Raw genomic sequence first — 15528 nt, 5'->3', positions numbered from 1 at the left:
TGAACATGGGGGCAAGGAATGCAGGCTACCCCGCCGCCTCTATCATAGGTGCTCTGCACCACATGCCTGCAGCTCCTGCCAATGCACAGGGAAGCCCCGCACTGGAATCCACAGGGAAGCAGGGGACAGGGCTCCCTCCACTCTGGGCAGAGTCCGGGAACCTGCGTAGCAAGGGGCAGGGAAGGCAGTAGGCTCCAGTGTGAGGCTTTCACTGCTGCAGGTGCAGGAGCTGCAGGCATGTCACAGTAGAGGTGGCAGCAAGAGCAAGCTGGGAACCAGGCTGGCTCTTGCTGCATTCTGTGATCCTGGCATTACAGCCGGGAACCAAGTGGCATGGCGCAGCAGGGCCAGGCACCTCCTGGAAGCACGCTGTTCCTGGCTGCAACACGAACCACAGAACGCAGCAGGAGCCATCCCAGCCCTGCGGTTCCCAGCTGGCTCCTGCTGCCACCGGCCCAGACCCCCAGGGCCCTGCATTCCCACCCACTGCCACTTCCTTCCCATGCCTGCCCCTGCTGCCTTACCCCCGCTGCTTTTCTTCCCTCCCCGCCCGTCCCCAGCACTCCCCACAGGCCCGCTGCTCCCCACCCGCAGCTCCAGCACCACATGGTACCAGCTGCAGGGCCAAAACCATGCAATGCAGCAGAAGCACCACGCAGTTGCCAGCTCAGAACTATGTGGTGCTGGCTGGGCCCAGGTGACTTGCTGCACCAGAGATCCTTCTCATCGTCTACCTGTTCTTACCTTAATTTCCCTCTCCAGTGGAGGGAACAGCCCCAGGCTCTCAGGCCAGGGCCAGGGCTGGTGGGTCTTGCTACTGATGCCACTAGGTTCTGCTACCGCTGGCTTCTGTCATATTTGATAGGAAGCCAAGGGCAGATAAATATTAATTTAAAAAAAAAAAATGTAGGGCCGTATTTTGCCCACCCCGGTATAGGTTAATTCAGACTTGCCTTAAATCTGAGGGAGAAGATTCTATGATAGGGCCCTATGTAATTTTAGACTTGATAACTATTGAATGCATCTCGCACAGAATGAGATGCATCATAGGAAGCTTGGATGATTATCTCTGTTCAAATATTCTTTCAGTATAACTACTGAAATTTTGTTGCAACATTTATTGAAACCTGTTTTAACCTAACATGTATGCCAGTCACACCCCATAAACAACAATCAACATACTAATATCCCCATAATATTTTTTAAAAGTGCAAAAGAGGACTCTCATACTTTCTGTCCTGAAGTACTATTTGCAGTTTAATCAATAAGAATATATGCGAGGCAAATGGCATCAGCATCTTAATACCAGATTAATTTAACTGGTTAGTCACATTTGATGTAACCATTAAGTCATCTTTATACAGAAGTTAAATTTTTGCACACCACATTTTTTAGGATTTGGAAGAGTAATAGGCTAACGTTTTTCTTTTTTCTGTTTTTGTTGCACTTACTGCCACCGGCATTAAACTGTTTATCAATGGGAACCAAAATGAAATTTTCTCACTGCCTGTCTCCAAATAAGTTGAAAAATACAGGATATGATTAATGCTTAGGTATTTCTTGGGCAAAGTGTCTAAAATATAAAAAGAGATATTCATTTGACTCACTTCCAAGAAGGCAATTAGATGAAACAAACAACACGTATAATAATGTGTTTTACTGGCAGAATGACTAAGAGTTTAAGAATGTTTATTGATCTAGTGTCTTGAAGACAAACATCTCAAATGAAGCAGAATCCTATCAGCTACTTAACTTTAAAATTAACTCTTACCCTAGGTACAGGATATGAGGCTACCTTTTTAAAAATAGTAGCACCTTTACAAATATGAGCACTTTTAAAAAAGTATCTTTGTAGGACACCATGAAGCTTCTTTTTGACTGATTAGCAAGAGGACTGTTCTCAGCCTTAAGAATATCAACCATTCAATTTTTTGCTGGTATCAAATGGCTTTTTCTCTAATGCCTAACAGACAAAATACTGATGCACAGACAAGCAGACAGGTCTTATACAGTCCAGATGATGTCATTTTAGCCCCAAAATTAAGTTCCGTAGCTGGTAATAGACAATGTTGTTATCTGAAAGACCTGTAATCATCATTAACTAACGCCCAAATCCCACAATGTCGCATACAATTACACAGGCCCGCACAGAGCCCCATTGAATTCCATATATGCCATCTATCTGTACTCTAAATCAGCACTTGAACATAATCTAATAAGCAAGCTGGTTATACATGGATAAATATCCTCCCTTCTAAAAAAGCCATTTGGGGTTTAATGATATGCTGGTACATTTTTTGATTTACTGCTCTACAGTACCCTTTATCTCATCTCTCTGCAGAAACTAAAGCAACATGCATTTAAAACATCTTCATTTTTGTACTGCAGTAACATCTAACATTCCAATCAAGATCCACAATTCTTTGGAGTATGTGCTGTATAAACACAAAATAATAGCTAGAAAAGCTCATGCTTTGGTTTAAAGAAAAGACCTTACAAATGCATGACACACAGTAAGAAGAGTGGGACAGAGAAGGAAGGGCAACAGTCAGAAGAATGATGTTACATAGACTAGCAAGTCATACAATTTTGTAGTTTCGAAACATTTAATGTGTTTTAATATAAGTCATTAGTCAGGATTTTCTGGCTAAATTGCTTGAAACGCTTCCCCCAGCGCGTTCAATGGTTGTATTCTTTTTGTTTCAATAGATTTTAACAAAATTTTGAGTTACACATCCAGAAAGTATTAGACCCCTCTGTTTAATTCCAATAATTATTGAGACTGATTTCAGAGATAAACTGTCCTATAAACTAGGATTGAACAAAAGAAAAATACTCAATAGTTGTGGGAAGAAGGAATCAACAAGTAGAGGTTAAGAAACTCATGAAGAAAATCCTTGCTACTCTTGGTAACAGGAAGGAGAACTGCTCCTTGTCCCAGAGGGGTCTAGGTGATTAAACAACAGAAGCACAGAAATCCGTTGGCTACGACACTTCCATACTCCTCCACTGTTCAAGTTTTCCATTCTCTAGGTATATATTTCAGGAGAGTGGCACAAGGAGACATCTACACTACTGGTTCTCAACCTTTATAGACTCAAGACACACCCTGGAAAAAATGTCCACTCTTACACCTTTCACTCATTTTTTGACTGCATAAAAATAGAGCCATTCCCCTGTTGCAAAGAACTCACAAAGACCACACTAGGACAATGTTTTTGACGCTATGAATTCCTTTTTGAAATCTCTGGATTTATCTTGTGAATGGTATGCAGATGCTTGCGCACCTAACTGTGTTAATATTGTGTGGCACCCATCGCACACGAAAAAGGATCTCACAGAACCCTTGAGAATCTTTGTTCTATACTGTAGCGGGAGCATGCCCTGGCTGGGACACCCCACAAACCTGTAAATACACCAGTGAGGCTGCTCTTTCCTCAACACAGCCTCCAGCATACCTGTGAGTGGTCACTTGGAATGATCATAGAGAGTCTCCATAGCATATTTCTGTATTTGGAGCATGGAAATGGGAGTGGGTGGGTAGGGTGTGATCAGGAATGTCTGTTTCAGCCAAAACAAGCTGCCGTCACAGCGTAAACATACATATAAACTTCTCCCCCTACGAACATCTTTCCTACCTGTGCCCTCCTGCAGTAAGAATGGGGTGGTGATTTCTCTGCTGCTGGATCTTGCTCACCTGTTTGCATTTCTAAGCAGCTGCTAGGACCAGGGGGACGGTTTTAAAACTAGAAATGATATAAATTTACCCCTATAAAGACATTCTAAAATGGTTTAGATATGCCTGCCATTGTTTTATTGTAAATGTAAGTAACTGTGGGAAATACTGTAAAATTTGTCAGCAAATTCCACTTAAAGGTCTAGGACTGAAAGAAACTGTCCTGATTTGCAATTTTTTTAGTGGCAAAGCTCTCTCTCATTCCTGCTTCACATCCTTTCGGTGCAGAGATTGCGGCTTTTTTATACCAAGTTTTTATTACCTTGAAGATGCTTCTAAGAGTGATTAACCTGTCTTTCTAATTAGATCTAGTGATTAACTCTTATCATGGTTAACTACTCTACAATTGCTGACTGGGTACTTTTTACTGCATAAATGTCAAAATGAAACTAGAATTTTTCTTTAAGTGTTGTTGTAAATTAGTCTTGACATTAAGATGTGCTTATTTCACACTTTCTGGCCAAACTTAGCACACACAAAAAAAATTCAAATCAATTAAAATAACCATCTTTTGCCCCCAAAAACAAACAGCCACCTACACTTCTTACTAAAGTAGGGCTTGACTAAGAAATTAACTAACCTTAGAAGATTTCCTTCGGCTTCTTCTGGTCCAAACCACCACTAGCTTATCTGGCTGCCTGTAGAGAACAGAAGAAAACAATTTAATTCAAAGCAAACCCATTTTAAAAAATGGTTTACTATAAACATAGCCTTAATATAATATAAAATGTATATTGACATCCTTAATTAACCCACTGCATTTTAAATAGCCTATTTTAAAAGCATCCATACTTTCAGTAGATTAACAGGAAAAAATCTTGCCATGTTTACAGTAAAATGCTGTAGTCTAACCAGAAGAGAGATACCAATCCTTTTCTTCTCCACTCCCTGAATGCAAACGGCTCCCATAGGGAACCTGATTATAACTGATATCTATGGATCAGAGAACAGGATTCTGCTTGCAATTAGCTTTTACAGGTTTGGCTTCATTAAAGAAATCTTTGAAACAAATGGTATGCAAAACAAATGCAGAACTGAAACCCAATTTGGATTTCTAAGCTAATAAAGCTAGAACAGGGGTGGGCAATTATTTCAGGGGGAGGGCTGCTTAACAAGTTTTGGAAAACTGTCAAGGGACCGTACAGGTAGCTCCATCCCTTGACAGCTGCCCTGCCCCCAGGGTCACCACTTTGGGACCAGAAGCCCTGCCCCCTAACCCCTGACTTTTGCCACTGGAAATCCCTCCCCTTGCTGCCCCTCCATCCCCCACCAATACTCCTTTTGGGAGGGTTGCCATCTTAGAACCAGAAAAAATCCCAAATCATAAGCTAGAAGTCAAACACCTACAATAATATATTTTAATTTTAGTCCAAAAAATATTTGTCATGACTTGTGATTGTGTACTGTATATAGAAGGGATTGCACAGTAACTCAAAACTAAAATGTCACTCTTTTATGTGCGGGGAGTGGGAGTGGGAGGGGATTGTGAGGTGGTGTGGCTTTGTAGAGGGGCATAGGGTATGTTGAGATATAAAAATATGTCAGGGGATCCTTACACCTCCCACCCTCATACCCACACCCTGCCCAGCTGAGCTCCGTGCTCCCTCTGGGGGCAGGCTCTACACTATGCTCCCACCCAGCTGCAACTGTCTTTCCGCACCCTCCCCTCCCCCCACGCCACCTGCCCCATCACTTCCCTACCTGCTGTCCTGAGCAAGCAGGTTCTGGCTGCAGCAGGAGCCCTGCCCAGAAGCTGCTGGCTGGGCACAGCCCATCCACCCAAGAGGGTGGGAGTGAGGCCCAGTAGGGTACATTGGGGGCTTGTACATATGAGCGCCTTACTCCCACCCTTGTAGGCGGAAGAGCTGGGCGGGTTGCAATTTATTGGGGGGCGCCACATGCTGGATCAAAGTGTCCGGAGGGCTGGATCTGGCCCACAGGCCATATTTTGCCCACCCTTGAGCTAAAAGAAAACTCAGGTTGTTATTCATCATAAAGAAATGAAGATGTACAAAAGGATTTTCCTCCTCCAACAAAAACCAAAACAAAAAAAAGAACTGAGAGAGAAAGAGAGAGAGAGGATCAAGTATTTCATTGCAAATATTGCTTTAGGTACGCTTGGAGGACCAAATATGAAGAGTGGAAGCTTTTTCAGCTCTTAAGTGAAGGGGCAAAGACGTTAAATCCTTAAGAGAGCTCTTTTGACAACTGTTTTTCAGATTTATGTAACTATTTAATTAACTACAAACAAAGAATTTTAAACAGTGTAAAAACAAATCACTTTCTTTTTCAGTTTCTCAAGTTTTCCTTCTCCGCTAATTGTTATAATACTACTAGTTCTCCAGGGGTGCTTGTACACGTGACGGGCATTTAGTCCTCAGGGTTTTATTCTATGCCTCCTAAGTTGAAACAGTGGGTTTTTAATTGAAACCCACCATTTCAATTTTTCTGTCATGTTATGGCTAGGGGCCCACTCTTTTTTTTGTTTGTTTTCATTGTTAGAGCCTGCCTGCAGCTGTGGGGTGAGCTGTCAGCAGGCCAAGTGGCTCCCGAGCTGTAGGGGGCCCTGGTCCTTCCCTCCACAGTGGCGGCACCCCCCAGGTGGGCTGCTAGTGGCCTGGGCTGCCCCAGCTGACCTGGTACAACTCTTCCCTGACACCAAACTGGGGCAGCATCCAGCCAACTAACAGCCTGCCTGGGTGGCCCCAGGGAGCACTGCAGCTGTGAAGAAAAGAACTGGGGCCCCTGCAGCTCAGGGGAAAAAGACACCCACACTTCCAGCACCCCATGCACCATCCCCTGCCTTTTCCAGCCACCAGCAAACCCAGCCACCCTCCTGCTGTCTCCCCACACTACCCCAGGGGCAAGCCAGCCTCATTCCCAGGTGGCCCCAGGCATCTTGCCAGCTGCAGGAGCCTGCTGGAAACAGAAGTGGCCAGAGGCCTGAACCTTGTTTCTGTGGAGCCTGCCCACCTCTCCTGAAGCCAGCGGTGCATCATTGTCATTTGCAATGTTGCAAACTAAACTACAGTTGGATGTAGTTTAGTTTGCAATGATGCAAATTCATTTAAACCCCCAAACTTTCACATATACAATGTGACGCCATTAAGTCACACAAAGTGACATTTTCATCATGTGTACATGGTAATAGTGTCATATGTACAAGCGCCCCTCCTGTCTATATCCTCTCTCATAAAAGAAAACATCAAGCTGACTTTATAAAACAAAAAGAAAGGGAGAAAACTCTTTATTCTCTAGATATTTTTCCAGGTATGATGCAATCAAAGCATTCAGCAGAAGAGATTAAAATAAAGGTGCCCCAAGCATTTTGAATTGGAGTCACTGAAAGGCGGTGTTCACATCATCTGCATGTTACATATTATCTCTTCCTGTTGACTTTAAAAACACATAATTCTCCATAACTTTTTAAATGGAAAATGTTTTAATAGCTGGAGAATTCACCTTAAGTTTTGCTGAAACATTAGCTACAACATATGCTAAAACTAACACGGCACCCAGAATTTCCATTTAAATCCAACTAGGGCAGAGATGCTTAACCTCTGGTCTGTGGGCCAAACACGATCCATGGAGGCAGTGTTTTGCAGGCTTCCCCATGCGTTTTGAAATTTGTTGGTGTGGAAGTGGTGGCCATTAACATGAGCATCCTCCACCCTGTCAAATTTTCCAAGCCCCATGTGCCTGATGGGAGCCAGGCCATGCCCCCTTCCCCCTGCAGGGCCAAGTTGGAGCCAGGCCATGCCCCCTCCCTCCCCCATGAAGCTGAGCCACACACCCATGCTCCCTTCCCTCCGTCATGAGCCAAGTCATGCCCCCTTCCCCCCCCCCCCCGCAGTGCCAGGCCATACACGTTTCCTCATGGGGCTAGGTTGGGCCCAGGGCCGTGGCCCCCCCCTGCTGGATTGGGTCATATCCCACCTCTCCCTCCTTCCTGTGGGGTTGGGTTAAGCCTCCTTCTGCCTCTGCAGGGCTAGGCTCAGGCCAGACTGCCCCCCACCCCCTACCGTGTGGTCGCTTGCTAGATCAGAATTACCATCGGACCTATGGTTGGACCAGACACTGCCCATCCAGCTCACAGGGGGAAAAGATTGAGCACCACTGCACTAGGGCCTAAGTTACCCAACAACACTGTTAAAAGCCAACTTTTTCACTATGGTGTCAGCATGTGACGCTCATTCCTTTCTCCCCACTGTACCCTGTTCCTTTAAAAGTCACCCCCTTCCTTTTCAACTTGAGGTAAAGTAGTAGTGATGCAGACTACTCAAAATGCATTTAGACTTCCAAATGTCTTCACCATTTGGGGGCACAGACTATTAGCTGATATGCCCTGCAGCTCTCTCTACAATCTTGTTTGGTGATCGAGATAACCTGTTACATTCTGAAAGCTTCTTGCTTACTTGCTATTAAGCATGCGATGCTTTCATGTGCCTGCATAACTCCCATTAACGCTAATGGATATTGTGTACATGCCACCAGAAGAAAATGTGCCCCTGAGCTATTTCCTTGATGTAAAGCAATCCCAAACTGTGTCTAAAATGAACTCATTTATTTCATTCTGTACTTTTAAGTAGACTGGGTCTCATTTCAAAAATAGTTTGCGAGACAAATCAAATTTAACCTTAACACACCTAATTCTGTGCCAGCTTCTGCGGATCAAACTGTGCCAAAAACAGCAACAACCCTACAGTGCTGGTGTCAAATCAAAGATGACCCCACATGGTGTGCCTCTATACTCCTCAGTAGGAGAAAGCCAAAAGATGCCAGCAATGGGTAACAGGGACAGAACAAATCCACATGATCACTGACTCTCCCCTCCCAAAAGCATGACACAGTCAAGCAACGTGACCTCCACTAATCCCTCCCACCCTAGCTCAAGCATTACTGTCAGCATGTTCACAGCTCTTTGCAAACAAAGTCTTTTTTTCCTGCGTTTTTATCAACTTTGTATTCCAAGCTCCAAAACTGTGCAATGCAGGAAGAGTTTATTTGAAAGAAAGAAAGAAAGAAAAGAAAGAGAAAGAAAGAAAAGAAAGAAAGGCAAGCATGAACAAGCAAGAGAAAAAAATAAACAAATAAGGTTGAAACAAAATCCCACAATCCCACATTCTCCAGGCAATGCTTTCACTTAAATATTTTCATAAACATCTGTAACAGGGCAAATCTCAGCAACTATCTGCTTTCAACAAATCTTCTTCAAAGGTTCACACACACAAAGCTAATCTTACAATTCCTCTCCACTAACTCGTATTCTGGCAACAATTTGTTCATTCTTTCAAGCGGTGACTTAGTGGAACATTTTCAACGGAATGAATTGGAGTTGGGTACCAGCTAGAAAAGTCAAAGGGAATTGGCTACCAGGCCTTTAGAGTTCTTCCTCATACTTTTTAAAGTGACCACACTTCTAAATGCAAAAACAAGACATTCGGCATGGCAGCACACACAGGCTGGGAATCAAACAGGAAGGTGTGAGAGGGGTCTGGCAACTTTACAGGAACAGCAAGCCAAATCAGCATAGCTTGCTCTGAGGGTTGGCTGCTGCTCCCTTTACCAGCAGGAGGGTGGGAGGGTGGCACCAGACTCCCAACCTAGCTACCATTCCTGGTGCCATCCTCCCACCAGGCAATTATTCTGACCCAGCATGGCACTTCTAACCCAGCAATAGCTCCCCAACCACAGAATTACCACCCACACCCCACAATGCACAACTACTGTCAATGTCGGCTTCATGGGCCAAAAGATGGCACTTGGCTGGCTGGATTTGGCCTGTGGGTGTTGGTTGCTGACTCCTGTTTTTCCTTCAAATTCTCCTCTGTCAAGGGCTAATATTGATTCAGAGGACAAGAGCAAGAGAGAAGAAAAAGTCATGTAAGGGATCCTGTCCTCAGTATCCCCAGGAGGTCCTAAAAACCAGGACATAACACAAATTTTTGTAAATGACAGGAACATTGGGATTGGCCATGCAAACAAGAATATTGCTATTTTTTCAGGGACATATGGTTACTGATATCAAGGCATTCCTTTACTGGGCTGACATTTACAGTTAGATGGGAGTTGTGAAAGTGAGTGTGTAAAGCAGAAGGAAAACAAAGCACAAGCATAGGAAGAAAAGGAAAGAAGACTTTCAGGCTGACAGGGATGCAGACAATCTTTCTACTTTCAAAACCAATGCTGAACATCTTTATACTTTATTAGGGGTCTCGGTGTGCATGTAAATCATGTCAGATACTATTTTTCTGTGTCAACTAATCAGGAACAACTTGTTACTCCCATGACTCCATAGAGGCATCTCACAACACACAGCAAGAAAAATCCTCAGATTCATGAAAGCTTGCGGTAGACCCTGTTCTGGTTTTGCTAGCTTAATATTTCCCTTTCAATTCACTGAGTTCAGAGAGTGTTTTGTTATTTCAGAATAAACTTACAGCTTCCCAGGAAGACTTTCCAGAGTACAATGTTCTACCATAAGGCTGTCCAACTTCTAAACAGCCAGGGGCCACACCTAAGGGCCACCCTGATGGGGACCATGGGACCCCACAAAAGCATGCCACATGCTGCCCACTGCACCAGGCACCCAGGCATTCCCCACACTGCACAACACGTCTGGGTATCCCCCTGCTACTGTACTGTGTACTCCCCCCCACCACAAGTGCACTGCTTTACCCTACACTCCTCAACAGCAGTCTCCCCTGTTACATTGCATTGCCCTCCCGTTGAGGTGGAGAAATGGGGGGAGAGCAATGGCCAGGGAGGGGAGCCTGGGGGACTGCAATTTAGCTTCTCACAGGCTACATGCAGCCCACAGGATGCCAGCTGGACAGCTCTGTTCTGCTGAAAGCCTCCATGAATTCTAGGATGTTTCTTGCTGTGCATTGTGGGATGCCTATATGACATAACTGGAATAACAAGGCTCAGGATCAAAATTTAAAAGCTCCCATAATTCCTTCTCTTTCATCCCATCCTTCATCTGCCTTTTACAAAATAATAGCAGCTTCAGAACACTGTTGGAAAGCACGAAGGTTATAGTACTGAACACTGTGATCCTGATAGTAATATGATAGTAATATGAACTGGCTACCACACACGTATTGACAGACGAGCAGCCAGATGGCTTGGGACTGTTTAAGAAGCTGTCATTGGCTGCTGAGGTATAATACAGGCATAAGAGGAGGAAGAGATAGAAACCAAGCACCTACTCCTGCATGGTATTTTCTTAGACCACCTTTAGTCTGCAAGCCACTACCTCTGTAGACAGCACTGACTGGTGAAACAGGATAGTGCAGCAAATATGGAAAGCCCATCACAACCTAAAAGCTTGCAACTCATGATTGCTACAGGTTAGCTGCTTATCAGTTTGGTGCTTGCAAATCAGTCACTGATGGGCCCCACGTGTCTATTCTGCCCTTCTTAATAGGGCTCAGCATTCAAGAGAAAAGAAACTTCTCCACAGTACCACAGGGACTGGCCAGTTACCATGCAAGGGTCACCAACATTGGCAAGAATGGTCTGGAAAAGACGGTGATGCCACAGCCTATGGGATGAGAAAGGAACTTTGGTTCCCAGGACCACTAAAAAGCATTAAAAGTGTACCAGTTCCTCCAGTCATTCCAGAAGACCCCGCTGATCCTCTGATCCTTCCCTAGTTTCAAGGGGCCTTTCACAGGACAGTCGTACAAAAGAAAGGAACAATTTAACCTTATCCTGTGTCACTGCAGAATGTCAGTGGAGTGTGCTTTTGAAAAACTAAAGGGTAAATGGCAGTATCATATGACAAAGCTGGATGTTTCTGGTTAAAGACACAGGGTCAGGAATGCTTTAAAGCTTCTAGTTTTACTGAACCTGAAAGACAGTGCTCAGTTAAACCCTGGTACAACTACAAAGAAAACTGGTGCAGAATGAATGTGTTTGTGCTAATGAGGTCAAAATTGCATAGATTTCATAGATTTCATAGACACCAGGGCTGGAAGGGACCTCGGGAGATCATCGAGTCCAGCCCCCTACCCAAAGGGCAGGAAGTCAGCTGGTCATAGGATCCCAGCAAGATAAGCATCCAATTTACTCTTGAAGGTATTCAATGTAGGTGCTTGAACCACCTCTGATGGCAGACTGTTCCAGACCTTGGGAGCTCGGACAGTAAAGAAATTCTTCCTTATGTCCAGCCTGAAACGGTCTTGCAGGAGTTTGTGACCGTTCGACCTAGTCATCCCTTGGGGCGCTCTGGTGAACAAACGTTCCCCCAGATCCTGGTGGTCACCCCTGATAAACTTATAGGTGGCCATCAGATCACCTCTGAGCCTATGCTTTTCCAGGCTAAAGAGTCCCATATCTCTCAGCCTATCATCGTAAGATCTGTTTTCCTGACCTCTGTTCATGAGCGCGTGGCTCTCCTCTGGACTCTCTCAAGCTTCTCCACATCCTTTTTGAATTGTGGATTGAATAGGTGAGGAAGGTTCACATTGTTCTTCATGACTAGGATGGTGATGAGATCAGCCCCTTCACTGTTGTAGGTGTTAGCGGGCCTCAGTATTTGCTCTGCTTACTTGGTGTTAACCTTTGCTGTTCAACTGAAAGTAAGGGGTTGATTCACGTATTCAGCCCCTAAGTGGCTGCAGGACACAGCTGCACTGGCATATGGTCAACGGACGTAATACCACTACATCACTATATCAGCTGATACCGATCCAATAGCTGACTTACATGAATGCAGCCCAGCAGCTTGGCGAACAGCCCCCTGCCAGAAAGTTGGCCGGGGGGGAGGAGGCTTGGCATGGGGAACAGAAAGGGTGCGAGGCAGGGGCAGGCACTAGCCAGCCAGGACGGTAAATGCGACCCCAGGTCCAGGAGAGGTGCAGAGCTGCAGGCAGCTCATCCAGGGAAAGTTACCGAGGGGGGAAGGAAAAGCAACACAGCCCCAAGCATCCCTGCAGGCCGACACTGGAGCCCAGGGTGGATGACTGGAGACCCTCTGGGTTAAAACCTGTGGAGAACATGGCACAGGGGACACGATCGTGGGAGTCTATTACAGACGTCCTACCCAGGATCAAGAACTTGGCCAGGAGTTCACCAGAGAATTGGCTGAGGCCGCACACTCCCAGTACTTAGTTGTCATGGGAGACTTCAACTACCCTGACATCTTGTGGAAAGAGCGCTCGGCCAAATCCAAGCAGTTGCAAAGCTTTCTCTCGTGTGTGGACAAGCTCTATCTGACGCAAGAAGTTGATGGATGGGCCGACAAAAGGTAAAGCATTGCTCAACCTGGTACGGGCAATGGGGGACGACCTAATCATCAACGTAACGATAGAAGGGAACCTGTGTGACAGTGACCATGAGCTGATCACCTTCACCATCCACCAAGTTAGTCAGCAATACACAAGTCATTGACTTCAGGAAAGCTGACTTTGACAAGCTCAGGAGGCTTGTTGGCAAGGTCGTTAAGGACCATGATGCAAAGGGGAGGGGAGTTCAGGAAGACTGGTTGCTCTTCAAGGGAGCAATCCTGGATGCACAAGGAAGGTCTATTCCATCTCGAAGGAAAAGGCAGCAAAAGGGAACAGCAGCCCCCTTGGCTCCCCAGGGAACTAGCGGACCTCCTGCGTCTAAAAAGAAAGACCTACAAAGGATGAAGGACTGGATCCACCTCCAAGGTGGAATATTCTGCACTGGTCCGGACCTGCAGGGAGCAAACCAGGAAAGCCAACTAGCTACAGGTATCAAGGACAATAAAAAGTCCTTTGTTAGATATGTGGGAAGCCAGAGAAAAAGCAAGGGCAACATTGGACTGCAAAACCAGATGACACAACTGACAACTGATGCTCAGGAAAACTTTAAATGGGTACTTTGCACCGGTTTTTCACCAGTCCCAAGGGAGACCCCTCCCCATTACAGGAAAGAAACGCCTGGGGGAGGGTGATTCCTTACCCTCCATCAATGCTGACCTTGTGAAGGAACACCTTGGGTGGCTGGACACCTTCAAGTCAGCCAGCCCTGACAGTTTACACCCCCAGTTACTCAAGGAGCTGGCAAGCATCATAGCTCAGCCCCTGGCACGGTCTCCAAGAGCTCCTGGCGCTCTGGTGAAGTGCCCAAAGATTGGAAGAAGGCCAATGTGGTACCCATCTTCAAGAAAGGGAGGAAAGTGGATGCCACTGCTTTGGAGGCTGAGCCACCCAGGCCTCAGGTGCAGACAGCACAGAGTGTCAGGAGGCCCCCGAGTCTGCTGTGAGGACCATGGTTAACCACAGTGAGGCAAGTGGGAGGACCCAAATGCAGAAGTTTGTGCAGGCCAGGCACTGGGGACCCAGCTGGCAGCCCAAGAAGGTAACTGATCTGGCCGTTTGGGACCAGGAGACCATGCTGCGGCAATTCACCCAGGGACAGAGCAATGAGCATGTTTACCAGGTGACTGCTGTCCAGACAGCCATGCAGAGACACAGCAAATCATGGCAGCAGTGCCATACAAAACCAAGGCACTGCATCAACATGTGTGATGCCAACCTGCACTCAGGGGTGAAGCAATCTACCATGCCCCACTATAAGGAGCTGGGGCACATCCTTGCCCCAACAGCCACCAAGCCCCACTCCCACTTCACCAGGAGACTATTAAAGCCAGTGGCACCCAGCCCGGTGACCCAGCCCAGGTCCCCAGAGGCAGGGCCCTCCTCCAAGCCTGCAGCACCACCACTGCTCAGTCATGTTGGGAGTGACAGCAAGGAGAGGCGCACACCACAAGGCAAGACCCACTGCCATAGTCAGGCCCAAGGCGAGGCCAGAGCAGCAGCTCCCTTGGCTCATACGTGACAGCAACAGGAGCAGTGAGGAGGCTGAGGAGCAGGCTGGGGTGTCACGCAGGTAAGCAGAGGGCACACCCTGGCAGCCTCAGCAACAGGCTTCAGCCCCACTAAAGGCCAGGTTCAGCACCAGCTCCCCCTGCAACCCAGGGCCCTCAGTCTCCCAGCCAAGGCGACTGCCTGTCACCAAGTCCTAGTAAGTCCCATGGGGAACTGGGAGACTTTCCCTACCCCTCCACCTCCCTTCCCTTGTCCCCTGGGTCACTCCTCTTTGTGCCCTACATGCACCCAAAACTTGTCCTGCCCTCTTCTCCCAGCCCCTGCTTGTGCACGGGCCCCCCTTCCCAGCAAACGCAAGATAGCCTCCCACCATTTGCCTGGATGGAGTTGGTCCCAGCCATGAGGGTAGGGCAGAAGTGGTGACTTCACCAGGGCAATGTGCCCATCAGGTCACAACTCCACACCTGCAAGAGCTGGTGGCTCAGGGCCTGGGGATTGTGGGATGCTATATCTATCCTAGCAGGGTGAGAAATTATCACATACTCCAGTGGCCATCAGGATGTGCCGCCTGCACTGGGAGCTATGCACAGGGCTAGACTGCATCCAGGAGCTGCTGGTCCAGGCAAAGCAGGCGCACCTCCAAGAGGTCCCGGCCAAGCACCACTGCTTCTGCCGCAACTGGGACCTTGCCCAGGAGGCAGTGCAGGATGGGAGGATGGCCCTACAGCAGTTGGTGGGGAAGATCAGGGAGGAGCAGGCCTAGGACAGCCACAAGGAGCTGTGACAACTGCAAGCCTCCACTGATGCTGCTGTCCAGGAGGAGCACAGGGTTGTGCAGTAGCTCCTGGCCCCAGTTCATGTCATCCCCAGTACAGGTACCTGGTTCCCCAGGGCCTGGCTGGGACCACCAGGGGCATTTTGGATGGCTGTTGGCCCGTTTGGCACTCCAGCAAGTCCCACAGGCCCACCATGGCCATAAAGGGGAACCAT

The 15528-nt window shown here is 46.9% G+C and overlaps 1 protein-coding gene across 10 annotated transcripts in view; it reads right to left on the bottom strand.

Annotated features, from left to right (window-relative positions):
* EHBP1 (EH domain binding protein 1) overlaps positions 1–15528 on the bottom strand; it is a 334112-nt gene that overhangs the window by 280903 nt on the left and 37681 nt on the right. For all 10 annotated transcript variants that reach the window (XM_090050445.1, XM_090050452.1, XM_090050433.1 and 7 more), the window contains exon 3: positions 4317–4374. In XM_090050445.1, coding sequence (XP_089906571.1) covers positions 4317–4374 — 58 coding nt within the window. The remainder of the gene's footprint in view (positions 1–4316; positions 4375–15528) is intronic.

The sequence above is a fragment of the Crocodylus siamensis genome, chromosome 1 (genome assembly GCF_052110815.1).
Source record: "Crocodylus siamensis isolate JL-2025a chromosome 1, ASM5211081v1, whole genome shotgun sequence".
In the NCBI taxonomy this organism is placed as follows: Eukaryota; Metazoa; Chordata; order Crocodylia; family Crocodylidae; genus Crocodylus; species Crocodylus siamensis.
Note: the sequence above shows the minus strand (reverse complement) of the source record. Positions and strands in the feature narration are given on the sequence as shown.